The sequence below is a fragment of the Gadus macrocephalus genome, chromosome 21 (assembly GCF_031168955.1).
Source record: "Gadus macrocephalus chromosome 21, ASM3116895v1".
Classification (NCBI taxonomy): domain Eukaryota; kingdom Metazoa; phylum Chordata; class Actinopteri; order Gadiformes; family Gadidae; genus Gadus; species Gadus macrocephalus.
Window position 1 is genome coordinate 15,214,983 of NC_082402.1, and position 27,587 is coordinate 15,242,569.

At 47.0% G+C, this 27,587-nt stretch overlaps 1 protein-coding gene across 8 annotated transcripts in view; it reads left to right on the forward strand.

Annotated features, from left to right (window-relative positions):
- Window positions 1–27,587, forward strand: part of LOC132449679 (rho-associated protein kinase 2-like) — a 38,085-nt gene that overhangs the window by 5,795 nt on the left and 4,703 nt on the right. For 7 of the 8 annotated variants that reach the window (XR_009523626.1, XR_009523625.1, XR_009523627.1 and 4 more), the window contains exons 4-31: window positions 521–658; window positions 1,830–2,090; window positions 3,150–3,294; window positions 3,888–4,026; window positions 6,586–6,677; window positions 9,461–9,617; window positions 11,331–11,403; window positions 12,147–12,226; window positions 13,151–13,199; window positions 13,533–13,668; window positions 14,205–14,296; window positions 14,860–15,106; window positions 16,050–16,156; window positions 16,521–16,680; window positions 17,163–17,323; window positions 19,775–19,959; window positions 20,102–20,171; window positions 20,411–20,514; window positions 21,635–21,821; window positions 22,042–22,135; window positions 22,376–22,470; window positions 23,015–23,203; window positions 23,344–23,512; window positions 23,760–23,969; window positions 24,932–25,002; window positions 25,117–25,205; window positions 25,392–25,470; window positions 25,811–26,078. Coding sequence is in view for 4 of the 8 variants with exons in the window: in XM_060041443.1 (XP_059897426.1) it covers window positions 521–658; window positions 1,830–2,090; window positions 3,150–3,294; window positions 3,888–4,026; window positions 6,586–6,677; window positions 9,461–9,617; window positions 11,331–11,403; window positions 12,147–12,226; window positions 13,151–13,199; window positions 13,533–13,668; window positions 14,205–14,296; window positions 14,860–15,106; window positions 16,050–16,156; window positions 16,521–16,680; window positions 17,163–17,323; window positions 19,775–19,959; window positions 20,102–20,171; window positions 20,411–20,514; window positions 21,635–21,821; window positions 22,042–22,135; window positions 22,376–22,470; window positions 23,015–23,203; window positions 23,344–23,512; window positions 23,760–23,969; window positions 24,932–25,002; window positions 25,117–25,205; window positions 25,392–25,470; window positions 25,811–26,078 (3,847 nt within the window). In the remaining 4 variants the exon portion in view is untranslated. The remainder of the gene's footprint in view (window positions 1–520; window positions 659–1,829; window positions 2,091–3,149; window positions 3,295–3,887; window positions 4,027–6,585; window positions 6,678–9,460; window positions 9,618–11,330; window positions 11,404–12,146; window positions 12,227–13,150; window positions 13,200–13,532; window positions 13,669–14,204; window positions 14,297–14,859; window positions 15,107–16,049; window positions 16,157–16,520; window positions 16,681–17,162; window positions 17,324–19,774; window positions 19,960–20,101; window positions 20,172–20,410; window positions 20,515–21,634; window positions 21,822–22,041; window positions 22,136–22,375; window positions 22,471–23,014; window positions 23,204–23,343; window positions 23,513–23,759; window positions 23,970–24,931; window positions 25,003–25,116; window positions 25,206–25,391; window positions 25,471–25,810; window positions 26,079–27,587) is intronic. The other variant, XM_060041447.1, reaches the window with a different exon arrangement.

Sequence of the window (27,587 nt, forward strand, 5' to 3'; positions counted from 1 at the left end):
CTTGTTCTAATAGGTCTCTGTAGCCTGCAGGATTATTTTATGCGAACTCGGCAGTCAGGTACATTAATAGCACCGAGACACCCATGACCTGATTCTGATGCCTGAGTCATGTAACATTTACAAGTTGCCCTAAAAACGCATCCACCCCAGATGTTTTTCAAGCCAAATTTTGCTACAAAAAAATAAATGGAATGCTTTGAACTCGTCTTCTCAGAGGAGGGGGGGGGGGATTTCAGAATGGTGTAGGAACGAGCTGAGGCAAGTTGTGTGTGTGTGGATTGAGGGAGATCTCTCCAATGTGTGAATTCTTGCCTGTGGGCAGTTAGTCCTGGGGAGGGTGGAGTTGCGTGAAGTAGGGGGTGTTTATGTTGCAGTCCTGTGCAAGCATGTCTTCTTATGGGTGTGGGTGTCTGGATTGTTGGTGTCATTACATCCCCCCACCTCCACCAGAGGTGGGGGGAGGAGGGTCTAGGTGTCCTTCTGTGTATCTACTAACCTCCCCCCCCCCCCCCATCTGCAGGTCCGCCACAAGGCCTCTCAGAAGGTGTACGCCATGAAGCAGCTCAGCAAGTTCGAGATGATCAAACGCTCCGACTCCGCCTTCTTCTGGGAGGAGCGGGACATCATGGCCTTCTCAGACAGCCCCTGGGTCGTTCAGGTAGCAGACGTGCTCCCGCGCTGCAGCAGCCGCAACCATGCATCACATAATGCGCATTATTATCATATCATTATGTGAGTCAATGCCTTTCGACAAGCAGTGTGTTCAGATGCATGTTATTAAGGAGCAGGCAGGGGTTAGGTAAGGAGATTGACTGAGGACATTGAGAACCAAACAACACCCTAGCCTCCACACTGTATGCCCCACACGTTGCTATTATTAATGGCCAAGTCTGTTTGTAATCCTACGCATCTTTGGGCTAATGAAGAATGACGGGCTGTCCCGTTATTGGAAAATAATGTATTGAGGGGGGGAGGAACAAAGCCGTGGTTTTCTACCGCCGCCAAAATATGTTTCCTTTAATGGGTCAGCCTGGAGCAGTTTATTTTACTCAGACCACAGTTACAACAATGATTAAATAAGTGACATCTTCATATGTATCGTTATTTATTGAATCTTACAAGCTGGAATTTGAACATTGTTCAGCGGTGCTTTGAGCATATTTTAGCGTGGTCATGGAAGTATCTGGTTGGTCGCTGTGTTTATCCAGTGTGGTTTAGGTTGGATTTGTAGGGAATTTAATTGGAACTCTTGACCTCTTCATCAATCTGCATATTTGGAAAATATGCAAATATTTACTTTGGGTATGTTACATTTCTGAAAATAGAGAGAGGTTAGAGAGGTTTTAGTAGAGGTAGATATCTTGAGAACCCATTGTACGATTTTGAAACTTGTAATGCAAGGTCAGGGCTAATATCATTTCAATAAATATAATCATTGTTTTTAATGACATCTGGTGGCGATACGGCCACCAGAAGACAATCGGAAGGCGTGTTATTTTAAGGGTGTGTCACCACCACCATCTCGTAGGTTTATCTGCCTTTAAACATCCGACTGTCCCTAAATTACCCTTGTCCGGGTCATTTAGGGATGACAAGGGTCAAAAGGCAGAGGTAAAAATAATGCACACCCCCTCAAATACTGATCAAGTATTTGAATACTTGATCAGGATCAAGTGTGTGTGTGTGTGTGTGTGTGTGTGTGTGTGTGTGTGTGTGTGTGTGTGTGTGTGTGTGTGTGTGTGTGTGTGTGTGTGTGTGTGTGTGTGTGTGTGTGTGTGTGTGTGTGTGTGTGTGTGTGTGTGTGTGTGTGTGTGTGTGTCCCCTTTTAGCTGTGCTGCGCATTCCAGGACGACCAGCACCTCTACATGGTGATGGAGTTCATGCCGGGCGGCGACCTGGTCACGCTCACCCTGAACTACGACCTCCCCGAGAAGTGGGTGCGCTTCTACACGGCGGAGGTGGTGCTGGCCCTGGACGCTATCCACACCATGGGGTTTATCCACCGCGACGTCAAGCCCGACAACATGCTCCTGGACCAGCACGGCCACCTCAAGCTGGCCGACTTCGGTACCTGCATGCGGATGGACTCGGTGGGTTAGCTCGCCTTGAGGCCAGATGACACGTGTCGACGCCAGTGCCGCATACGTGACACTGGCGTCGACACTTATGTGGAGACCAGCACTGATCGATAGCATGCCTCGCAGACCCACACACTCACCCACGTCCCTGCATGGGTAAGCAACGTGTGGCCCTTCTCTGCGGGAGGTTCGAGCCAGCATATCAATGATTGGTCGAGCAGGGAACAGGCATATTGATTGGTTTCCGACACTGGAATAAAATGAATGCACGCAGTGAAATTGAAACACTGTTTTCAGATATACACTTGAATGGTAGCTATGGTTCTTTGTTCTCTGTGAACAAAGATCAAACGTTCCAGTTCTCTAACGTCAATGTTCCCTCTGGTTGTGAAACCTGGGGCCGTTGAGGTGATGCTCTGTCAAATGATAAGCCCTATGCCAAAACAAACTAATATGAACGTCAACGTTCATGTGTGGGAAAGGAAAAAGGAAGTCTGAAATATAGTTTCTGTAAAAACGTTTCCTTTACCTGTGTCAATGTTGGTTGTTTTTTTGCACTCGACCCAACCTCAGCACCTTTGAACACCTTTCTCTTTTAACTTGCAGTTAAACCATGCCCAAAATGAACTATAACCCTGATAAAGTCACTAACATGACAATTTGCGAGGCAAAGTCTCTTTTTGCAGTTCACAGCTTTGTTCATGGTACAATAGAAAAACAATCCTCAACTCTTGTTCGGTGCACCACCGTGTGGTTGGACTACGACATTACTCCACTTGTGTTTTTGTGACATGCAGTGCAGCACACAACATTATGATGTTAGACTTATAATTTATCGACCTGGGTTCACACTTGAAATGCAGTTTCAGAAATTTATTTTAAGTTTCAAATTTATTTTCTTTAATTCAATTTCAAAAAGTATAACAAAATTGTCTAGAAATAATAACTTTTCAGTAGCCTACAAATGGTCGGCTTCTGATAGAGGCAAACAGTCACTTTAGGTATGTTTGACACTGGCTGAATGTTAACAGCAGGATCTCTGGTTGATATGCGTGTTCTCCGGTTCCTCAGACGGGCATGGTGCGCTGTGACACGGCCGTGGGCACGCCAGACTACATCTCCCCCGAGGTGCTGCAGTCGGAGGGGGGGCAGGGCTACTACGGCCGCGAGTGCGACTGGTGGTCCGTGGGCGTCGTCATCTATGAGATGCTGGTTGGTGAGTTTGCCGGGTTTTATTTATTGATACGGTCCACATTGAGGTGTGTAGGCGTGCGTGGGAGCAGTGGTAACTTTGGCAGCAGCCGATATGTTATTGGGGTCGGCGGGAACATGGCACTCACACACCTACACACTTTTGAATATATTTTTGTTTTTAGAATCGAGGGGTGCTGTGTGCAAGTTTGGACCCCTTCCATTATGAGGGGACTACATTTTACTTTAATTTCTTCCTCATTTAATCTTCACTGCATCACTTTTGGTCAGATTTGGACCTTCTCGCCTTTTGTTTCTCCAGACTGAAACATCTGGGTTTGATTGAGCACGACTGGATGGCTTTTATTCTTGATAGCCGAGTGGTTAACATAATTTCAATCACAGATGAGGACTGCAGAGTAAAAGCTCCAAAATAAGTAAACAAAAAAAAATAGATGATTCATCTTTTCTTTATTCATAATTGTTTTAATTATTTGTAACTTTTTCCACTGCAGTCATCCTTGTGTTTTCCGCTCTTGTGTTGGACATGATTTAAACCAGCTTGCCGAATTTTTAATAAATGAGTGCAGCGTTAAAGTCCCCGGTCCCTGTGAGCAGGTGAGACCCCGTTTTATGCGGAGTCCCTGGTGGGGACCTATGGGAAGATCATGGACCACAAGAACAGCCTTCGCTTCCCCGAGGACGTGGAGATGTCCCGGGATGTCAGGGACCTCATCAACCTCTTCCTCACAGAGAGGTAAACCAGCCTCACAATATATATACCGCCTGTCTCTGACTTCTATAGCAGTAGTAATGGTTCAAAAGGATACAATTCAGAATTATGCAGGCATTTTTACTGTAGAACAGGGCAGGCTCATATTTGCTCAGTATTGGTTTAGGTTTCATTGCTTGAAAGTATAGATAACAGGTATTAGGTATTTTCTGATTTCGTATTTTTTTTGCTGCTATGCCAACTGAATGCCATTTTTTTCAAGTTTTATATTATCTAGTATCATTTGTGATATATAATTAAATGAAAAATATGTAAAAAAAACATTTAAAATATGTGACTAATGTCCAAATATTACTTTTAAATTTTTTGCCTCACAAATATTCAGTAAAACTATACACAATGCAAAGATATGATGGATAAGGGAAGAATTGTGGGCCTCAAAAAATCTCCAAGCATGTGTGAGGGTTGAGGTATGTCCCCTTTTGTCTGACCTCAACCCTTGCTGAAAATGGAGAGGAAATGTTTGACAGGAATGTCTGAGGAATGTGACAAAAATTAGAAGGGGTAACGGTTTTATTCTTTGGTTTCTCATACCACTTCTTAAAAAATGAGCGTTTATAACTTTGAGTGCTGCCATAGTTCGTTGGCATCATCGATGAATGACGCATGGTTTATTTATATTAAAATGCATCTTTATTCATTTTGTTTAATTAAATGTTTTTATTAGGTTAAGTGTACCTGAGTATACGTTTTTAATAGTGATCAATTTAATATTGATCATATGTAGAATACACCTTGGGAGGTGTTTCAGGCACGTCCAGTGGGGAGGAGACCTCGGGGAAGACCGAGGACTAGGTGGAGTGATTACATCTCAACACTGGCCTGGGAACGCCTCGGGATCCCCCCCGTCAGAGCTGGTCAATGTGGCCCGGGAAAGGGATGTCTGGGGCCCCCTGCTTGAGCTGCTCCCCCCGCGACCCGACCCCGGATAAGCGGACGAAGATGAGATGAGATGTAGAATATGATTTGTTTAACTATTGCTCTCAGTCAAAGGCAAAGCGATCTGAATGATTGTGTTTCCGGACGACCATTTATAGTCTAGAATCCAGAAAACAAATTCTAACCCTTTAGATTATTCTATCTATTCATTTAGACTCGAGGTGAAATTATTGATTGAAAAATAATCTTTAGATGCTGCCCAAATAACTTTAGAATCCCTGACAACCTGTCAAATATAAGCATTGAAATATGGTTATGAAATCATATGTACTTGAATCAATCGTCTTGAGTCAAGGTGTTTATTACACGCTCTTACAGCTCATTATTTTACTACATGAATGTGGTAATGAATAAAACGTACGTATAGGAAAACACAAAAAAAAGTGTTTGGAGGTTATGAGGGAGTGTGTGGGTGGGTGTGGTGCAGTCAGTTCTATAGTTAGCATCCACTCCTCCCACTGGGGGCTGCTTCCTGTTTACTTTGGTGTCAGACCCCCAAACGAGGGAGCTCCAAAACACAAGACTCCATTTCTTTTTTGGGGGGGGGGGGGGGGGGTCGCTGAGTAAAAACCAAGCAGCCTTTCATTCATGGTCCTAATGCTTTTTACCTTCTCACTTGACACACACGCACGCACACACACAAGCGGGCCGGCGCGCACGCACACACACACACATACCTGACAATAAAAGCCCTCATCAATGTCAAAATGCTCCCGCTGTGATTGGCTCACTAACTGTCAGTTGTCTTCCTCCTCCTCACCACCTGTTTCTGATTTTGCGATTATTTGTGCATTTTCCTCCTCCGCTATTTTACCAGCCGTTTTCCATTTCCCCCCTCCTCTGTTCATTTAATATCTCCCTTCTCTTCCCCCTCTCTGTCTCTCTCGTACTCTGTCGGTCTCTCTCGTCGTTGACTTACGGTTGTAGAGTCCCAGCCAGGTCTGCCCTCATTCTCTCCTTCAGGGTCTGAATGACTCTCTGTCTCACTCTCTCTCTCTCTTTCGTGTTCTTTATTTTCCTCACTCGCTCTCTGCTGGATCCGGAATGTCCCACACGTGGCAGGCCCCAAAACAGTCACACTCCCCTCTCATGTCCGCCCACCCCTCCTGCCCCAGCCAGCCCTGTGCCCAGTCAGAGTTGAGGGAGGAGAGCAAACAGGGAGAAGGATTGTAAAAAGAAAGGGAGAGGGAGGGAGAGAGCAAAGGCAGGGAGGGCAGGAGTGTGAAAGTCTCAGTGTGAAAGTCACATCTTCGATAGGCACACATCTTATTTTCGTTTGTTTTTTTTGAGACCACTGACGCCCACGCCCTGCTATTGTACTCGGAACCCCAATTGATTTGGCCTTGGGAGTAGGAGGACCTGTGACTCTTCAAACCCCTTTACCCCCACCCCCTCCAGCCTCACCACGACCTCCACCACCGCCCCCCAGCGGCGAGCAGCCGGTCATGCCACCATAGGCTCGGTCAGTGGACATGCTGTGGTCTGCTCTCGGTGGTCACTATTTCGCCAGCTGTGGGGATGAGAGAGTGTATGTGTTTAACGTTAGCGTAGCACTGACCACTGGCCTCCTGTGGCCCCATGCAGGGAGGTGAGGCTGGGACGCAGCACCGTGGATGAGATCCAACGGCACCCCTTCTTCAAGAACGACCAGTGGACCTTTGACACCATCCGACAGAGTAAGTCTGGGTCACTTTTTATTGTTTGATTGTTATTATGGATGGTAATACTCTTTGATGCATGATGAAGATGGGTTTTGAGTACGCTGCCTCATTGCTCCATGACACAACCTCCCTACATATAGTTGGTGAATCCCAAATCAAATGGTCGTAGCTTGGCTTGAGGACATGGACATATATATTCATCTTTATGTTTTTGATACATTTATAAAGCATGGGATTAAACGCAGCCAAGGATTAATGTACACATCTCCTTCCTACCCTGTGCTGGGTTGTGTTATGTCTCCGTTTTTATTTATGTGTTTTAATAATTTCTGCACTGTGCTAAGTTTCATGGCCAATGGCCCAGTCGTTCAGCTGCCTCTAACACTTCTTCTAACCTAAAGATCAAGGTATGAAGTAGGCGAAGCAGTAACAGAAGGATTATTTTTCAGAAGGATGTCTTTCTCAGTTTATAATTATCCATGTTTCCTCTTGCCTCTCTCTTGGTTCACATGGGTCTCGTTAAGAGAACAGTCTTGACCTCTGATCCGTCTGAAACACCAAACCACTACTACTGCCACCTAGCCAGCCACTCTGCTTTTATAAGTGCTTGCATTGTTCCCTTGCCAGTGTTTCTTTTTTCATTGCTTACAAATCACGTGTAGCGCACACGCCAAGCGCTCATGCACGCACACACACACAATTACCTGCAGGGGCATGACACAGTGCATGTTCCACAATGCTTCATTGTCGGTTTATATTTTTACATTGCTTTTACAGTTGCATTTATTGGCTGACTGCCCTGGACTCATTTTTATTGCTGTATCTGTTTGTATCTATTCATGGTGGAGAGATTGGTGGAGTGATGGGCCCACATAGATGGATGGAGGAATAGATGCGGGGATAGATGATAGCTTTACGGATGGATGGTTTGGTGGATGAGTAGACGTGTGAACGGATGAGGGGTTATCTTAATTGACGAATCCATGGATGTAGGGATAGTTGATATTTAGAGGGATGGACGGATGGATACATGTATGAAAGGGTGAATAGAAGGATGGGTGGGTTGAAGGATAGAGAGATATTATATTTATGGAAGGATGTATCCGCTGGTTATATGTATGGATAGAGGGATGGATGTATGAAGGGATAGATGTATTGAGGGATAGCTATATGTATGGAGGGGTGGACAGAGAAAGGGGTCGATGGAGGGAGAGATGTATGGAGGGAGGGAGAGATGTATGTATGGAGGGAGAGATGTATGTATGGAGGGGTGGATGGAGGGAGAGATGTATGGAGGGAGGGAGAGATGGAGGGAGGGGTGAATGGAGGGAGAGATGTACTCGGGCGGGGCTGAGTGCGGTGCTGTGGACGCTCCTAATGAGAGGGGTAACCCAAGAATGGAGCCTTGCTCCAGCTCCCGCACTCTCACTGTGGCCACGGCTGTCTGTCATTAGGCATTCTGCTATCGCACAGCATGCTGGGAAGTCGTGCCGCAAGGCCTGGCTTGTGACCGCTCACCCCCCATCTCCCTCATCTCTCTCTCGTTTTACCGCAGATCGCCTGCTTCTCATCCCACTTCTTAAAGTTTGCTTCATTCCTCTATTTTTTTTTTGAGTTCAGCCACCACAACACCCACCCCTCCGACATGCTTTTGTTTTTAATTTTTCCTACATCTGATGCAAGTTATTTTGGTGCCTTCATCCAGTAGTACTTAGTTAAAGTGTGATTTTGGAGGAAGCATATGTTTGTTTCCTCTTGAGGACTGATGGTTGGGCTATAGCAGGAGAACAGTCCTCTTCCTCATTGACCCTTTCACCTGTCTGTCTGACCGCCCGGTACAGATATATATTGTGTGTTGGTCTACTGCTCACTGCTAGCAAGGCGCTGGGCACTGAGCAGGCTCCTGACTCCCCCTCCACCGCTCACAATGATGCATCATCATTTGTACATTAATTAACAGGGTTAGGGTTAAGCCATTAACCCTCAGCCTAACCCTATGAGACTGAAACTGTACCAGTGGTAAAGGGCTGTACAGATAAAATTGAACATAATCAATTAATGTACAATACCTTAGTAAACAAACACTGTTATGTTAACATGAAGACATTGCCTGTGTTGTATGGTTATAAGTATTTAACTGTTGTGTTACCAATGCCATAAATAACCAAAAATAGCATAGCAAGCAAGTTAGAAGTCTAAAGGGATTAATACAATTTGCATTAATTGTATTTGCTTGCTTTATCTGACTAGAAGCCAAGGCACACAATATAATTCATTCAATGTTTTCTTTTTATCGAGATGCTTGTACTGCCGAAGCATTAAGAAGCAAATGTTTGGTGTTTGTACGTAATAAATGACAATCTATTAAATCAATTAGCCAAATTTGATTCGATGAATTTTCTGTAGATTGCCAAATCAATGAATTCACTAATTGTTGCAGCTCTAATGTATTCCGCTGTTACAATGTGGTGCAGTATTGAACGTGTGTAGGTTGATGTGCTTTTGTTTTCCATGTAGACATAAGTCCTAGAGTCAACATGATCAGTGTTTGACCTAACTTCTACCCCTCTTCTCCAACCTCTACATCATTGTCTCTCTCTGACCCTCTCTCTTACCCTCTCACTACTCTCCCGTCTTCTTCTCCAATCTCTACATCATGGTCCCTCTCTGTCTCTCTCTACTCTCCCTTCTTCTCCAATCTCTACATCATGGTCTCTCTCTGACCCTCTGTCTCTCTACTCCTTTCTCCTCGCTGTCTATCTACCCTCCCTTCCCCTCCCTCTCTCTCTGGCTCCAAGCTGTGGCCCCGGTGGTCCCAGAGCTGAGCAGTGACATCGACACCAGCAACTTTGACGACATTGAGAAGGTCAAAGGGGGCGACACCTTCCCCCAGCCCAGAGCCTTCGTGGGCAACCAGCTTCCCTTCGTGGGGTTCACCTACTTCAAAGAGGACCAGTAAGTTCCCCTGCCTCTCCTGAGTCTAAACGGCTGTCCCCTCCCTCCCAGGGCTATTTATAGGGGATAATGTCATCATCTGTGATGTTGTGGTCATACACGTTTGCCTGGCTTGACAACCTCTGTATGTTGCATTGCAGTGATTATACATGTGTTGGCTAGGTGACTGTGAATGGTGGCAAGGAAGGGTGTGGTCAGCTTTCTTAAGGGGCTCTGTGCTCTCAGGAAACAGAAAATATGTCTGTGGGCCCAGACCGCTACGGAGAGGAGGGGTAGAGTGGGAGAGCTTCACACCCGGATGGCCCTTTTAAAGTAAAAAGAACGGGTCTCAACGCACTGCTGTGAGACACACTGTGGGCCTGTTTCAGGTCCACACTGAAGCCTTGTACTCGCACCTCTCAGCTCGCGCCCACTCCCGCTCTCCTGCTCCCTCTCACCCTCTGGCCGCTCAAGACTGTCTGCTACATCGTCCCTGCTCCCAGATGCACGAAAATGAAACGGGCAGGAGGTTAGACGGTAAACGGTTGATGATGGCCACGTCATTAAGACTGAAGTCTGTTTGTTAGTCTGAAGGATTGTCAGGCGTAAACGTTATCCACCATTGCAAAATATTTAAGATGATGACAACTTCTGAAATATTCTGAGAAGTATTTACCGAGCCTTCTCAACAAATGGTGAGAAATTACTTTCCAATGTAGGGGTCGGCTCGGGGGGGTGGGGGGGTGTTTATGCATTTCCAAATGCATGTATAAAAGACCCATCTGTTGCGTTCTCCATGTTTGGCTGCGTCCCATTGACCAAGTCTCCCTGGTGTTCTCTTATTGGATCTTCTGTGATGGAAATACTAAAGAACTGGCCAGAGTATCTTTTATTGGCAACTAAGGTCTCGTAAGGTTGGATTGCCTATGAGTTGCAATTTTCAATCTCAGCCTTGCATAGAAAAACTTGTGGTGAAACAGTTTGGGTTGTTGCTGTGTTTCACTGGCCTGGTCTGAAGCATCGCTACCATACCATTATTGTATGTTGTTTTTATTTCTCGGTATTAGCTAGGTGTTCCAAGGCAATTCAACATTTCAAGATAAAATACTGGAGTATTGGAACGCATTCCTGTGTGGCAAAAAAAAAGGGGTTGGAATGTTTTTCCTGCGCATTTTCAACATGCGTGACGGTGAAAAGTTCTTTGTACGGTAGGCCTATCGTTGCTGAAACGGGCTGTGTTGACGCTTACGCACACACACACATTTAAAGGCCGGGCCAAATCTTAGGTGATGGCGGTAAAGGAGTCACACAGAGTTGGAGGACAACTCGTTCAATTCTGAGAGTTCAAAAAGTCAATATTTACTTTTTCCAGAATCCAGAGTATTAAGTTTTAATATATACACAGTACATACACAACCTTCTCCTTTCTAACTTGTAGTGTGACCCACCAGATTACTGGAGGCCAAAACAGTACTGTTTAAGACCCTAAAAGGGAAAGGGCCCGATTGTAGTGGGTTTGTACACTGATGCTGAGTTTCCTCCAGACTTTTGGCCATTGGTCAATGTATGACCCACTGATAAAGGTAGGCTAGGCATTCATAGTGGACATGGGCAGTACACACATGTGTGAACCGAATTAGACATTGACTCAGTGTGTTTCTGTCCCTCTCTCTATCCCGGTGTGTGTGTGTGTGTGTCTCTCTCTCTCTCTCTCTCTCTTTATTTCTGTGTCAGGCTACTTGGTGGCAATCTATGCAGCTCATTGAAGGAGGACTGCTCTGATGAAAAGGACGACTCTCGTGGCGAGGTAGGGGATGGGTTGGTGTGTGTGATGGAATGTTTCTGTCTGAGGTATAAAAGTTCTCTTGCTGATATCTGAGTTCCACAATAGTGAAACTTAATCAGAAACGTTTTTGCCAGAATGTACTTTTATTTAAATACCATCTCAACCCTTTTTTGAGCCAAAACCGGTTTATTCAACATATTAATGAGCTTAACCAGTTAAAAAAACATTCCTAAAGGGGCACTGCCATATCTTCGAAGAGTAGTGCTTCATACCCTTGTTGTGAAAAGGATCCGTCTGCAAATAACGGTCTGCATTTGCAACCTAACTTGACCATAGATGTCACTGCTCCGGATTGGTGTTCTCCATTGGTCCCAAAAAGGCTTAAAATGGATCCAACCTCTCTCACAGTTTCCCAGAAGCAGCGTTAATGTTGCAGACATCAGACAGATGCATGTTAAACACTTGCATGTGTCACATGCAAGAGGTGACGGTTGTCGTTTAAGTAGGTTCAAAGGTTCAAAATGGGTTACTGAAAGTTATATAAATGTCACAACCTGATCTCTGCTCCTTCTCTCTGTTCCTCCTCCTCTCTCCTCCGTCTCTCTGCTCCTCCTCTCTGCTCCTCCTCTCTGCTGCTCCTGCTTTTCTCTGCTTCTCCTCCTCTCTGGTCCTTCTCACTCCTTTTCTCTGCTCCTCCTCTCCCGCTCTCTGCTCCTCTCTCGTCCTCCTCACTCCTCCTCTCTGCTCCTCCTGTGTATAAGCAGCTGAAGGAGAAGATCCACCAGCTTGAGGAGCAGCTGGACCATGAGATGCAGGCCAAGGATGAGCTGGACCACAAGTGCAGGTACGGACCGATTTAGAGAGGAGTCAATGGAGAAGAATAGTGAGATCCACATCGGATATCCTTCATTACTCCAAGAAAGGAAGGTGACTTAAAAGAAAGTACAGGACAGTAAGGCGAATAAAACCGAGATAGCGAAAAAATAAAAAAATAAAACACTGCAGACAAACACTTAACAAATCCTCTCCAACTACTACTGAATAATACAAATTTACTGAAACAAATTGACCGAAAAAACGAAATTCTTTCTCCTCCACATTTAATCTAATCTCGTAAATTTGTTCAGTCCATCTACGTTCTGATCGCGCTCCACTTGCAGTTCCTGCAGAGCAATGGCGGCGGGAGAGAACTCTGACATTGATCTCTGCTAATTTGGTATCCAGAGAGACGGTGGCAGGGCTGCACTTCAATTGGACTCTCCTTTCTGCTCTCGTCAGCAGATTTAAAAGTGGACTCTTTGAGATAACGATGGAGCTGACTGCTTTAGGGACGGAGATATATTCTGTTTGAATCTAATATCAATGGCGGAGTCTTAAAGAGGAGAGGGTCGCTTACCGATTAACAGATTAATCCACACCCAAGCCTTTTTTGTAGGGGCCAACTCGACGGCACGTAATTCATTTACCTCCAAATTGGTTGCCCCCCCCCCCCCCGGAGGTCGTCTGATAGTTTCTGCTGCTCAGTGCCCTGAGTATCTTCTGCTATGCGCTATTGTGGTTTGAAGTGGCTTTAAATCGCTTGGAGGTCCATTTCGAAATTCTAAGGTGAAAATGTAATTTTGTCGAAACCTAAATGTCAACTTATTGCGTCACTAACATTGTTGGCAGTGGTTTAGCTCAGTGGTGTGGCGCGCCAGGCCATAGTGATGGTTTGGACACACACACAGAAGCAGTAACTTATCCCTCGCTGGTGTGTGTTTCCCACCAGGCATGCCACCAGCCGCCTGGAGAAGTTGGTGAAGGAGCTGGACGAGGAGGTGAGAGTGGGATGGACGGGACAAGGGGCCTTTAGAGGAAGAAGACGGAGGGAGGCCCATATTAGGGGAACAGATATTGTTGGGCCGCGGCAAACAGCTTTACTGCAGTGTTGTTTTGTTATTCTGACGACATTGTTGCTGCTGTGGTCAAACCCCCTCCCCCCTTTGTCCCTCGATTCAACCTTTATCTCTCTCTCCCTCCCTCGACTCAACCTCTGTCTCTGTCTCTCACCCTCATTTCTCCCTACCTCCCTGAACTCCCCCTCTCTTTCTCTCCATCCCTCAAATCACCCTCCATTCATCCCTCCCTCCCTCTGCCTGGCGGGGCTGTAGATGAGCAGCCGTCAGGGTGTGGAGTCGTCCCTCCGTCAGCTGGAGATGGAGCGGGCCCTGCTGCAGCACCAGAACACTGAGAGTCTGCGCAAGGCCGACACCGAGATGGAGCGCAAGCGCAGCCTGGAGAACGAACGTGAGCCCCTCCCTTTATGGTGGCTTGTTTGTTTTTATATGTGATGGGCTTTTGGGCCTTTTTACGGGCAGTGGGGATAGACAGGGAAGGGGGTTGAATCTGAGTTCTTTGGGACCACTATACAGACTACCACTACATTGATGTGGCCGATGTTTACTCTGTAGTCCTTGGTTCATCTCTTTGGTCGCCCCTGCAAGTGAAAGTATTTACTTCTTCACAAAATTCTATCGTGTTTCATGTCGCTAGCTTCAAGTAGTTTCAATGCAGCCTGTCCAATGTGCATAACATGCCGATCCTGTGTGTACATATGTATATGAAAAATAAATCCCATGTAAGACGCTCTGGCTAAAAACAAATCTACAACAACATAATGGCAAAGTAATAATAGTTTGTAAGCGATGACTCTTTAACAATGACGTAGTGTTACCGTTATAGATGTACTTTCCGCCTTGTGTTGGTGGAGGAGGGGGGCTTTGACAAAATGTGATTATAAACAAATGCACTTCTTTCCATCATTTGACTGTTTCTAAAATCAGTGAACAGCATGCGAGACCAGCTGGAGGAGCTGAAGAGGAGGAACCAGAGCTCCCAGGTCTCCACCGAAAAGAACATTCAGCTGCAGAGACAAGTGAGTGGGAGCCATGCTGCCTCCTCTCGCACAACTACAAAATGTGCTTTATAGATGCAACCTCATTTCAACATGGTGCTCTACAAAGCCTTCCTCATTTCAATGTGAGGACGATGGCCTCCATTAGAAATCTTTAAACGGTAGCGAAGAGAAGGTCCTGGGGAATCTCATAACCGCCCATGGTTGAACGAAGCGTTGTGAGGCGGCGTGCCTCTGACTTTTTGGAAGTGAAAGTTACAAACCTCAATGCATTTATCAATCTCATGACATAACCCCACACAGTCTAAACTAAATGTCCTTCAAGGAGCTAATATGGATCAAGTTTAGACATTTGTTACCTTATTCATAAGGTACTGTTATCCATGGCATGTTTGTCAATCAACCTTTTTACAGTGTTTATTTCCCAATAGGTTATAATAACATGTATTACAATAAGAATAAACACATCTATGATCCACTGCGAGCGTCTTGCCTTAGATTCCCTGCAGTAGATGATGGCCGGTCGCCTCTTCCTCATGTCTTTCCTGTCCTCCCCACTCACCCTCCTCTGTGTCCGGGTGCAGCTGGACGAGGCCAGCGCCGCGCTGCGGGCGGAGCTGGAGGTGGCGGACCGCAGCCGGCGGAGCCAGGCGGAGGCCCAGAAGCAGGCCCTGGCTCTGGAGGCCAGCCTGCGGGAGGCTCAGGGGAAGTGCGCCCGGCTGGAGCAGGGCGAGGTGGAGCTGGAGAAGAGGCTGAGGGGCCTGCAGGCGGAGCTGGAGGCCGAGCGGAGGGAGCGCAGCCTGGGGGCCCAGAGCGCCACCGAGCTCCAGGGTGGGTTCAGACCTCCCGGAGGAGGCTGCTGTTTTTCGATCTAATTTGACCTTTTATTTTTTCTGGACGTCTCATCGGGGTTAGACACCTCTGTTGCATGAGAGACCGCAGCACTATTACAAATGCCGAGTACAGACACATTTCATGATCAGGTTCCAATGTGAGGCAGAGCCAGTGGACATCATGGCCACTATGCAGGAGGGAGGGGGGAAAATGCAGACCGTGACAGAAACTGGAGCTCGGAGCTGGCCAGGGCTGCAGATTGGAGGGAGTGTTGCTTTGGAGTGAGGACCAGGAAAGATCTGATCATGGGTGGAAACATCTGTTCAGAAGGCTCTGAGTGGGCCCTGAATGCAGCCAAGGGTAGCAAATAGGCTTCTAACTAGTCCGGGGGCCAGTACATCATGTGAGATTGTCTTTGTTTGAAACCCTTCACGTCAACATTATGGAAACCAATCTTAGCAGAGTGAGCCCTTTTTAGAATGGTCTTAGTTCTAAGTACTGTTTTGGATTGTATGTTGTGTGTTTCTCTTATTCTAAAGTCACCGTACTGGCGGATTAACCAACAGAGGAAAAACATTGGCGTGTTGCTTTTTGCTCTTAAGGGGGAATGGACCGTGTGCTAGTGCCTTATGTCATGTCTCTCCTTGGCCGGTGTCTGCAATATATCTCCCTCAGAATTTCCACATTTTGTAGTAAAATTATTTTGGCCTTAACAATAAACTTTGGACTTTGAAAAAAGGCGTCAGGATATTTTCATGGTTAAGGTGTTTGATCTTCTTGGTTAAAACCCTTATATCTGTGAGACCCCTGCCTAACCTTGACTCATCAGAAGAAAGGAAATACTGCACGTTGCTTTGCTTTGAGTCCAATCATTACGGTTTTTCTGGCCGTCAAAGGCCATTTCCCTTAACCTCTCTCTCCCGCTCTCACTCTCTCTCAGGACGCATCTCTAGCCTGGAAGTGGAGGCCAAGGAAGTACGCTCATCTCTCTCTGAGGCTGAGAGCACCAAGAGGGAGCTGCAGCAAACCATCACAGATCTGGAGAAGGTGAGACGATTCTTTAATTTTAACTTTATTGTTGTACTGACCTCTCTATTTCCCATTTTTGTATGGGAATGTATGGGAATTCAGAACTTGGTTTCCATTGTTGCAACTGGACTGGTGTTATAAATCAATGAGGGATATATCAATCTTTGTCTTCAAGATATCATTGGATTAGGTTTTTGTTTCATCTTATTAGCTACCATAGCTAGCTGAATTAAATTTATAAATGCGTTGAACTGATGGCTACGCATGAGTAAACTAGAGCTGCATATCTATCAAAATTATCTGATATTTAAGTTTGTTAGCCGTGCATAACCTAGGAGCAGCGCTAGGCCAGTGAGTGAGCCGTCGTCTTCTTGCTGCACAGGCGAAGAGCACCCAGGAGATCGACCTGACCTTCAGCCTCAAGTCCCTGCAGCAGAGCCTGGAGCAGGAGGAGGCCGAACACAAGGCCACCAAGGCCGGCCTCGCCGACAAGAACCAGATCTACCTGTCCATCGAGGAGGCCAAGTCGGGGGCTCTGAAAGGTGAGCCGGAGGGCGGGGCGGGGTAAGGCTCCTTGGAGAAAACTCCAACTTCAAAAATATAAGACGTCAGCAAACCTTGGCGTGCTGACCCAAGAGTTTCCGGTGAGAGAGCTTGTATTAAGAGTTCGTTATGGGAGCTTCAGCCCTCCTCTGTCTGTGTGTGTCTGTCTGTGTGTCTGTCTGTCTGTCTGTCTGTCTGTCTGTCTGTCTGTCTGTCTGTCTGTCTGTCTGTCTGTCTGTCTGTCTGTCTGTCTGTCTGTCTGTCTGTCTGTCTGTCTGTCTGTCTGTCTGTCTGTCTGTCTGTGTGTGTGTGTGTGTGTGTGTGTGTGTGTGTGTGTGTGTGTGTGTGTGTGTGTGTGTGTGTGTGTGTGTGTGTGTGTGTGTGTGTGTGTGTGTGTGTGTGTGTGTGTGTGTGTGTGTGTCCCTTGCTCCCATAATAACAAATTGAGTGCCGTCTGACCGTGCGGCCCGTCTCCCTCCAGAGCTGGAGTGCACCCTGCAGGAGGAGCGCAGCCAGAGGCAACAGGTGGAGGGCCGGCTGCTCCAGCTGGAGAAGGAACACTCTATGCTGGACCACGACTACAAGCAGAGCCAGCACACGCTGGATGAGCTGCGCACGGACAAGAACAAGCTCACTGAGGAGGTGTGTGTGTAGAGGGGGAGCCGGTCCCCAAATGCAGAGGGAGAGCAGAAAGACTGAACTGTCGCTTGAAGTGGAAAGGAGGGCAAGCAGACAGTAGGCTACATTTTGCATTTGATATCCTGAGAGGTCCCGTTATAGTCCTTTAGAGATCACTATACAGGCTCTTTAGCTATGAGGGAGCATCCTCCTCCGGCGTAGCTTAGTTGACAACCTGAAATGTGCTTCGAGGTTTAATGATTATAATAATTGATTAGTTATTCAGTTTAAGTGATCGACCTCAGTCATCCGAAATGTTGTATTTTATCATAATTATGGATATCAGGGTTATCAAGGTATACATTAAACATCAGAAAGATCCATCACATCCTTTGCAATCTCATTTAATTTCAGTCTATAGATTATCTCCTACTCCTTCCAGGAGATTTAATGGTTGGACTCTATTTCCCCACGGTGCAGCTGAATGAAGCCACCAACGTTAAGACTTGGAGGAAGTAGAAAATATACACAACAGCATGGGGCGGGGGGGGGGGGGGGGGGGGTTCAGACCACACCTCCACATTAGAGGCAAGATGCAATGTTCAATCCTTTATTCACAAGCTCCTGTATGGGGACACATTAGTGCCGTGTAGCACTAATGTGATAAAACATGCATTCGGGCGTATTATATTATTTCACACGAGTAGATATTGCACAAATTATCTGCGCGCGCTGCTCCCCGAGCGAGGAAAACGGCTCCTCGAGAGCATTACCTCGTTTCAAGCGAGAGGGGGGAATAACTTCGGTCGCACAAAACAGCATCTCGCGAATGATGTGCTGCTCTCGCTGAAATTTAATTTTGGCATTATGGGGGAGGGAACCAAGGCAGGGCGGGCTCTCCTGTGATTGGCCATTTCTGAAGAGCGATATTTGACTGACAGCCCTCCTCTCATTCATTCTGAAGATTGTCTGTGCCGTTAATGCTTCTTCATAATAGTTAACTACTTTAACGGCACCGACAATCCTAACCCTGGAATCTAGATGGAAAAAGTGTGTAGTTCAAAACGTGAGCAGCTTTTACTTCTTCGCCACCGAGAGAGTTTGTTAGGTATGATCATTCAAAACCCCCATGTTATTTCCCATAGACATTTGACAGATGGAACCGGAGCCTCGGAGGCGGGACTTATTCTTCAGAGGTCTTTGACTTTACACTTCAGAATGAATGTGAGGAGGGCTGTCAGTCAAATATCGCTCTTCATAAATGGCCAATCACAGGAGAGCCTGCCCTGCCTTGGTTCCCTCCCCCATAGTGCCAACATTAAATTTGAGCGAGAGAGCAGAACATCATCCGCGAGAGGCTGTTAGGCGCGAGAGGCTGATTTGTGCGACTGAAGTTATTCCCCCCTCTCGCTTGTAACGAGGTAATGCTCTCGAGGAGCTGTTTTCCTCGCTAGGGGAGCAGCGCGCGCAGAGATTATTTGTGCAATATCTACGCGTGTGAAATAATATAATACGCCCAAATGCATGTTTTATCACATTAGTGCTTTATAGCACTAATGTGTTGCCATACTCCTGCAGGATACCCCAACAAACAACGCCGTCCTACATTGTTGACTGTACTGTATTCCACGTTGCTCTCACATTATATGTGACTGTCAAATGAAAGTGCGTCCTCCCCTGTTATTATCTGTTGCTGTCCCATCCTGTCTCACTTTGGTACTCATCACAAAACACAGTATATCAAAACACATGAAAGGGGAAGGGCTAAAGGATCCCTTCCAATCATTACCTGTTCACAGACAAAAAGGTGCAACCCCCTGACTCCTATTGGGTTAACGCGATGCAGAAGAAGCCCATCACAAACCGCCCACACCCTCTCTAGGTTGAAGGATCGAAGGGTGGTGATACCTGGGTTAGATGGCCACCCAGACCTATTGGTCGGTGGGGGATCTGTTGTTGGACTTTAAGACACAATAACGGCACTTCGATGTGAATACCAGCCCCTCAGTTACTCCATTGATCTGCCCCTTAATAACAGTAGGGGGTTAGAGGCAGGGAGGGGGATAAAAACAGGAAGGGCAAAACATGTTTATTGTCTGATCAACCAACAGTGGGGGTCAGAGACAGGGATCTGGCAGGGAAAATTTAGAGCGGATATTCGCCAGTTCTTTATTTATCCTTTTGAGGACAGGGAATAGATGTCGTCAACTTACATTGTGGGTCAGAGACGGGGCTCTGGGAGGAAGGGGGATGAAACAGAACCATGCAAAACCATATTGAACTGTTTAGCATTTACCACATTCCCCTCAATACACCCCCATACGAAATGTTATGGTTGATCTACGTTTTGAGATCCTGTCCATCACTCCAATAATAATGGAATCTCCCCAACGTGATCCCACTCATGTCCTTGTTGTTTAGACTGAATCATCTAATGTGTGTGTGTGTGTGTGTGTGTGTGTGTGTGTGTGTCAGGTGATGACGGTGACCGTGCGTCTGGAGCAGGAGATGCAGAGGCGTGGCCTGTCCCAGAAGGAGCTGGCGGTGCAGGCCCAGCAGGTGTCTGGGCTGCGGGGCTCTGAGAAGCAGCTGAAGCAGGAGCTCAACCACCTGCTGGGCCTGCAGCAGAGCCTGGACACCCACAACCAGGAGCTACGCAGGTAACACACAGACACACAACCAGGAGCTACGCAGGTAACACACAGACAGAAAATTCTTAAGTTGTGGTCTTTAATTGTTGCCGGGGTGAGCGGGGGAACGCTGCAGGTCCCTAATGAGTGGGATGTCTCTGTTCCCTCTCAGGGAGAAGCAGGAGGCTGACAGCCAGCTGAAGGATCTGAAAGACCAGCTTGAGACGCAGCAATACTTCACGGTAACTTCCCTCCCCCACCCCTTTCTTGTCTGTCCTTCTCTGCGTTGTTGCATTGTTTTTCATTTTTGTTCATATTTTGAGACTGTTGACATGGAGGACAACGTTATCATTTTATATTATATAACGGTAATATACCAATCTATTTAATAGCATCATACCCTCTAGCGCGATGGTCCATAAAATATGTTAGTAATTAGCCTTGAACATCTTTGAATGCTTTCTCTTTCTCTCCTCCCCAGACTCTATACAAGACCCAGATCCGGGAGATGAAGGAGGAGTGGGACGAGAGGAACAAGCTGTACCAAGACGCCCAACAGAGACTAGAGCAGTATCAGGAGGAGAGGTACCGCCCCCTTCTGGGAAGCATCCTGCTTGCACACTCCTGTTTACCTGTTTACTTACTCGCCCGTTCACTCACTCACTCAACTGTTCACTCACTCACCTGTTCACTTACTCACCCATTCATCCGTTCACCCGTTTACTCACCCATTCACTCACTCACTCACCGTTCACTCAATCACCCGTTCACTCACTCGCTAACTCACTCACACTATCTCGCTTAACTTTCATTCCTCCAAATGGAAAGCCCCACAAATGTCAAAGTAACAGTGAAAGTAACAAGTTCACAAATTGGTGAATAATGTTCATCAACTACGCTGATGGGTGATTCATGAAGTGTTTGATGACTCTGCCAAAACGTAGGCCGAAATCCCTCTCCCAAAGCTTCATATCATGCACTGTTGTTGTGGACATTTCCCACTCTCTCTAATTCTAGATTTTATGTTTCTATAATGGATACTTTCTGATCCCTTTTCAACTCCCAATTTTGGAGCAATTTAGAGGCGGCCTACCACACAACATTTTAAAGCATTCTGGGATACAATGATATACTGCTTTGTTACTGCCGTCCTTTCCTCTGCAAAGCATTACAGACAGACTAGCCACTGTTGAACCGTTCGGTAGGCATGGTAAACCTGCATTATGTAAGCAGGCATGTCTTCTCCACAGCAAAAGGTGCTGAGGCTGTGGCTGGCAGATGAAGGGGATTTTATTAATTTACATAGAGACACAGTTCAACCATTGGTTGCACGCGGGGACAACCTGAAATAGTGCAGGACTAAAAGTGGCATGGCTATTTGTTTTTATATTTTGCATTAAGAAATAAATACGATGGATAGCTTGATATTCTTTGATGTATTTACCCCAGAGATACAGAAATAATACGATGAGTGAGATGTAGACGGAAATAAATGTATCCATTCAGCCATGCTGACCTCAGTACAAACACATTTCTTATTTCAGGATGCCTAAATTAACCCCCCCAATGACAGCTGTTGGCTGGTGTTTTGTAAACGAGGTTGTTGAGTTTGTCTCGTCCGGAACTTTCATCTAACCCTCACCTTCCTCCTCCCACCATAACCACCACCACCACCTCCAACACCACCACCTCCTCCACCACCTAGGGAGTCCCTGGCCTCCAAGCTGGAGGCGAGCCTGACGAAGGCGGACTCTGAGCAGCTGGCGCGCTCCATCGCTGAGGAGCAGTACTCGGACCTGGAGAAGGAGAAGATCATGAAGGAGCTGGAGATCAAGGACATGATGGCCCGACATCGGCAGGAGCTGAGCGACAAGGAGGCCACCATCAGCTCGGTGAGGCGGCGGGACTGTGGGGGGTGGGGGTCGCTATGAATGAGCGCTTTGAGAGATCGCTATGGATCATTTGTAGTGATGGGTATAAAATCGTTGTAAATCAAGTAATATTCGTGCATACCATTGTTCTCTAGGTCTGCATATTCACATAACTGATGTGTTGGAAGAGACCAACTCAAAATGTCCCCCCTCCCCCTTCTGTGTCTCTGCTGCTCTGTAGCTGGAAGAGTCCAACCGCACAATGACGGTGGATGTGGCCAACCTGGCCAACGAGAAGGAGGAACTCAACAACCAGCTGAAGGAGAATCAACAACGTGAGTTAAAGAGCGAGTGTATACTTCCATCGTATTGAACTGATGTCAGGCTGGTCGGAGAGGACCAGGCCCAGGCTTAAAAGCAAAGTATTTTCGTAATTTGTTCACCTAAATTTTTTTTATTCAAATAGTAAGAGTCACTTTGATTTGTTAGCTTTGCCTTTTGGTAGCCAAGCTCCCATTGGAAGTGGCATGTTTTAGTTTGATGGAGAAATGTTGACATTTTCTTTGTTCACACAGAACTTACTAAAGCTAAGGACTTGGAGCAGAACATGAGCGCTGTCAAACTGTCCTTCGAGAAGCAGCTGCAGAACGAGAGAACCCTCAAGACCCAGGTGAGTGTGTGAAGGAGTGTTTCAGTTCCCCGTGCAAACGTCCAGTGTCCACCGTTCAAAATGACCGGATATGGAATTAAGATAAGAGGCATACTCTTTGTCCCTAAAGTACGGTAATTCCAGATAGTCGAAATTCCGAACTCGGGATAGCTTGAAAGCCTTCCCAGCCGTGGGAGTGTGGCTATGAATCATACGCGGTGTTTGTACTTGATTGTCCCTAACGTCCAATCAGTGGAAGGCTGGGAACAGGCCTGAGGCGCTGGTCTTCATTCCTTCAGAGGTCTGATAGCCATTATGGAGATTCCTGAGATACCAGAGAGATCTTTATTGATCCACTCGGGGACATCTGGACAAAATATGGGGCCAGCTGAAGTGTAAGGAATGTGGGCTATTGTTTGGTGGTGGGATTCTGTGGGATGTGGACCAGCAGGCACACAACACACGTTGTGTGCCTGTCGCACACTTTTGTGTACAAAAGTGTCAAGAAGGCATGGTGGCCTATGAACACGTATAACATATTGTGGGCCCCCCCTCCTCCCCCCAGGCCATCAACAAGCTGACGGAGGTGATGAACCGGAGGCAGACAGTGCAAGGCGTCCAGGTGGTCAATGACACAGAGGTGCGGCGCCGCAAGAAGGAGAACCAGAAGCTGCAGCAGGAGCTGCGCTCGGAGAAGGAGAAGCTCAACAGCATCATCATCAAGTACCAGCGGGATCTCAACGACATGCAGGCGGTGAGCAGTGTGGCAGCCAGCAGACCCAGGGCTAGCCACACGCTGCAGAGGGTCACTGTAGGGCAGAGGGCGGGTTTCCACTCTGCCGAGGCTTAAAAACAATGTCTCCCCCCCCACCTCGCTCTCGGGTGTGGTGACAGGTGATCACGGATGAGGGCCAGTCGCGCCTGGAGCTCCAGATGGCGCTGGACAGCAAGGACAGCGACATCGAGCAGCTGCGCTGCCAGATCACCTCCCTCAGCATCCACTCGCTGGACTCCACCAGCATCAGCAGTGGCAACGACCTGGACGCCGACGAGGCCTACCCAGGTAACCCACGGGGGCGCTTCATCACGGAAACTGACCCTTTTCTCTTTCCTCACTTGTTTCTGTCCAAGTCCTCAACCCTCTTTACTGTCGACTTTTGTATTTTTTCTGTCTAATATTTTCTGACCTTTTTCCATCCATCCCCCGCCCTCCCCTACATGCACACGCCTCCCTCATTCCCCCTCTGCTATTCCTTCTGCGTTCCTTCCTGTCTTCCCCCCTCTCTCTCTCTCCCCATGCTGGGCTGCAGTGCGCGTCACTCACTCACACACCTCCGAGTCCATGTCGTTCACGTACCAGCGCACGCAGAAGTCGGTCAGTATCGGCACGCGGCCTGACCTGCGCTCAGCCCGCTTCCACTCCTCCGGCTCTGAGGAGGAAGAGGAGGAGGAGGGACCTGCCAGGGGGGGCCCACCCTTGGCCCTCACCTGTGGGCGCCCCGCGGAGCCCGAGCGGGCAGGTGACTGTGCACGGCAGCACGCGCTCGTAGTGTGGTGTGACGGGGGGTCGCTGCGGGCTACAGCGATCCCGTTTAGAAGAGTTAAACACAATGAGGCCACCACTGGGCTCCTGGGGAAGAGACTTTAAAGTTGTGCAACTGTGCTGTACGATTTGTCTCCCGGTTATGTGATTTTGTTGACAATAGGTGCCATGTTTCCATAGACTATTTTGGACAGTTGCATTATTTAATTACTCTTACCCAGTGACCGTACTGTAGCTTTAGAGTGGTAGGATCAACTGGCCCAGTTACAATGCAACACTGTCTTAAAGTGGTAACTTGTCGGCAACATTTTACATCCCAAGAATTGCATTATTTTAAAGGGAACCAATTCCTGAATTGACATTTTAAATAACCCATGCAGAATTTTCTAACCATCTGACCTGCAAGTAATGATTCTGCTTCTAACAGAATCACGTATCTCATCTTCCCCTATTGTTATCTAACCCCTTATTTGGGTCATTACTCCTGACTCAGACAGTGATCACTGAGCATTGTTCCACCTAGAGAAAGGCTTGTATGTGTGAAGAGGGGGCGGTGTCTCTCTTACCTTTAAACTTACTACGTGGCCTGATGGTGTTGTTTGCTGCCTTGTGTTGTTTCTAAATCCAGAGAGCTGGTTACTGATGCATCTTTCTCAACATAAATGTTTTCCTGCTCTAGGCGAGACAAGGGTTTCTGCTATTTATGGTTCCGCCACTTTTGTTTATTTTCTTCTCATTATTATTATTATTATTATTATTATTATTATTGAGAGATTATTTTTGCCCTTGTGGTGACACTGCGGCATGCTGTTTTCAGTGTGTTTTCTAAAACACTGTTGCATACCATGATTAGGATTATGGTTGATGATGTGAACTCCTCCAGATGTTACAGCAACAGTTGTACTTGACATGAGCTCCCTGTGCTTCTGGTCTCTTCAGCTGACTCTCGCCTGGAGGGCTGGCTGGCCCTTCCTACCAAGAGCTCCAAACGCTTTGGCTGGGACCAAAAGGTACACTTTCCCCATCCTATTTCTTAGGTTTGGTTGTCGTTCCCGCCATGACCACCACAGAGACCTCGTCCTCTGACCTCGCGTTGTGCTTCTTTCCATCTCGGTGTTGTGTAGTACGTGGTGGTGAGCAGCAGGAAGATCCTGTTCTACAACAGCGAGCTGGATCGAGAACAAGCCATCCCCTTCATGACGCTGGACCTCGAGTGAGTAACTGCAACCCCCGCTTCCCCCCCCCCCCCATCCTCAACATCAGCAAATTACTTTACCTCGATTTCGCTGAATTCATAGTTTTGGTGATTAGATTCCCCCAATTTGTGTGAATACCTTCCCAACCGTTGAGTTTTACCTGATTGTTGTGTCTTGACTCTCGACTCTCTCTCCTCCCACAGTAAACTGTTCCATGTGCGACCTGTCACTCAAACGGATGTGTACCGCGCCGATGCCAAAGAGATTCCAAAGATATTCCAGGTGACACTGCATTAAATCTCTCCCTCCATAGATTAAACTCATTATATTGCATTCATCTCCTCTTATTGGCTGATATGGTTCTCCGGTCAACTACTGTTTGGGCGTTAATGGGACACACCTGGCCTCCGCTTGAAACTGAATGGCAGCAATTCCAGACTTACAATAAGTACATTTGTCAGAAAAAGGAGATAGAATATATCGCTGTCGTAAGGATAGTAAGGATGTAGAAACAAGTACCAAGCACTAATTATCGCTAGGTTAACCCATTCCCTGTATACGAAAAAGAAGGCTAGGATAACATTTTACTGACTTTTAACACGTATTCCTCCACCCCCCACAGATCCTGTACGCCAACGAAGGCGAGAATAAGCGCGAGCAGGTGTTTGCGGCGGAGCCGGTGGCGTTTGGCGAGCGGCCCTCCTTCATCCCCCACAAGGGCCACGAGTTCATCCCCACGCTCTACCACTTCCCGTCCAGCTGCGAGGCGTGCACGCGGCCCCTGTGGAACGTCTTCAAGCCCCCCCCGGCCCTCGAGTGCCGGCGCTGCCACACCAAGTGTCACAAGGACCACCTGGACCGCAAGGAGGAGGTCATCGCGCCCTGCAAAGGTCAGCAGCGCCGGGCGGGAGAGGCGTGAGAGAGAGGCCTGCTCCTCTCATTCAATCCATTCAGGGGATCTTGCTGACGCTTTTTTCCAAAGCGACTCAACCACTCAGGGCGACAGCCAGCTGGTCAGGAGCAGTCAGGGTGAGGCGTCTTGCTCAGGGACACCTCGCCACTCTGCTAGGAGGAGCCAGGGATCAAACTCAAAACAGTTTCTGGGGGCCAGCCGCTTGTGCTCCTCTCAGCAGCCCAGGATGAGGCGTAGCTCATTTTTTTTTAATGGATGCTGGGTTCAGCGTGGAAACTTCAATGATTTATTTAAACTAATACAAACATTGCAAATTCTCCCACCCCTGCTGAGAGCCAGCCCTGTGCAACACTGGGGGATATCGTTTTTATCATGCAAATAGATTAGGTTTTGGTTTCACATTTTGGCACTTGGGACAATTGAGAGAGGGAAATGGAAGCTTTGCTCTCCCAATGCGACTCTGTTGGCCTCAGCCATCAGGCAAACCTATGGTTGAACCCAGTATGGGAGGGCAAAACCCCACCACAGTGCCTTTGACTGCAGAACTCTCAGAATAATGAGCTCACAGAATAAAGATGACTTCCTGTTGTGCAGTGATTATGACACCTTCCTGCCAACAGAGAGACTTGGGAATGGGAAGTTCCTTTTGGTTTAGGTAATTGATGAGATGATGGTGTAGCTATGAATCTCTATACATAAATACATATATAAGTGGTGTTCGGTGCAGGTCCGCACACAGTTTATCTGGAGTTATTCTACCGTAGCCAAACAAGATGTAAATGCCTTCGAAGCGAAAACTATCGAAGAATAAGCCTCATGAACAAAATGCATTTAGCCGCTATGGGCAATGAAACTCAGTCAACCATTGAGTTAATTTATAATTGTGTCTTCCTTTGAGTCAAGTGTATTTTCTGCAGAAGTCAGAATCCAACGTTGGTTGTGATACAGTATGTAATAAGTCCATACAGCAGTTTGACCTGAATAGAAAAGTGATACTCTGAGTGTATAAATGAGAAGATGCTTGTTTTCCAAAGGGGGAAACACCAGGTCCAGGAAGCAAAACACAATCCTAATCACGGTGTTCGTGTCACCAAAATAGGTTATTATCCCAGAGGTATCACAGAGGAAGTAATGAGTAAACTCACCTTGCTGAACATCAGATCGTATGTTCGATCCCAGACTGGGTATTTGAGTCTCCAGGAGCAGAAACGTGGCACAGTTTGAACCAGTCATTTTCCTGCCCAATGTTATCTGGTCCACGCCCACCACGGACTCAGAGAAAAATGAATTACTGAGAGAATAGTTCATATTAAAAACTACATGAAGTAAATTACAATAAATACAAAACCAAAAAATGAAGGCTGGTTAAGCCAAACTGAAAACAAAAAGATCATTGGTTTACTGGTCAGGCCCAGAAATAAAAGCCATTAATGAATAAAACCAGAGGTTAAATTAGTAACAGCAGGGGGAGGGGCCTGTAGCTCAG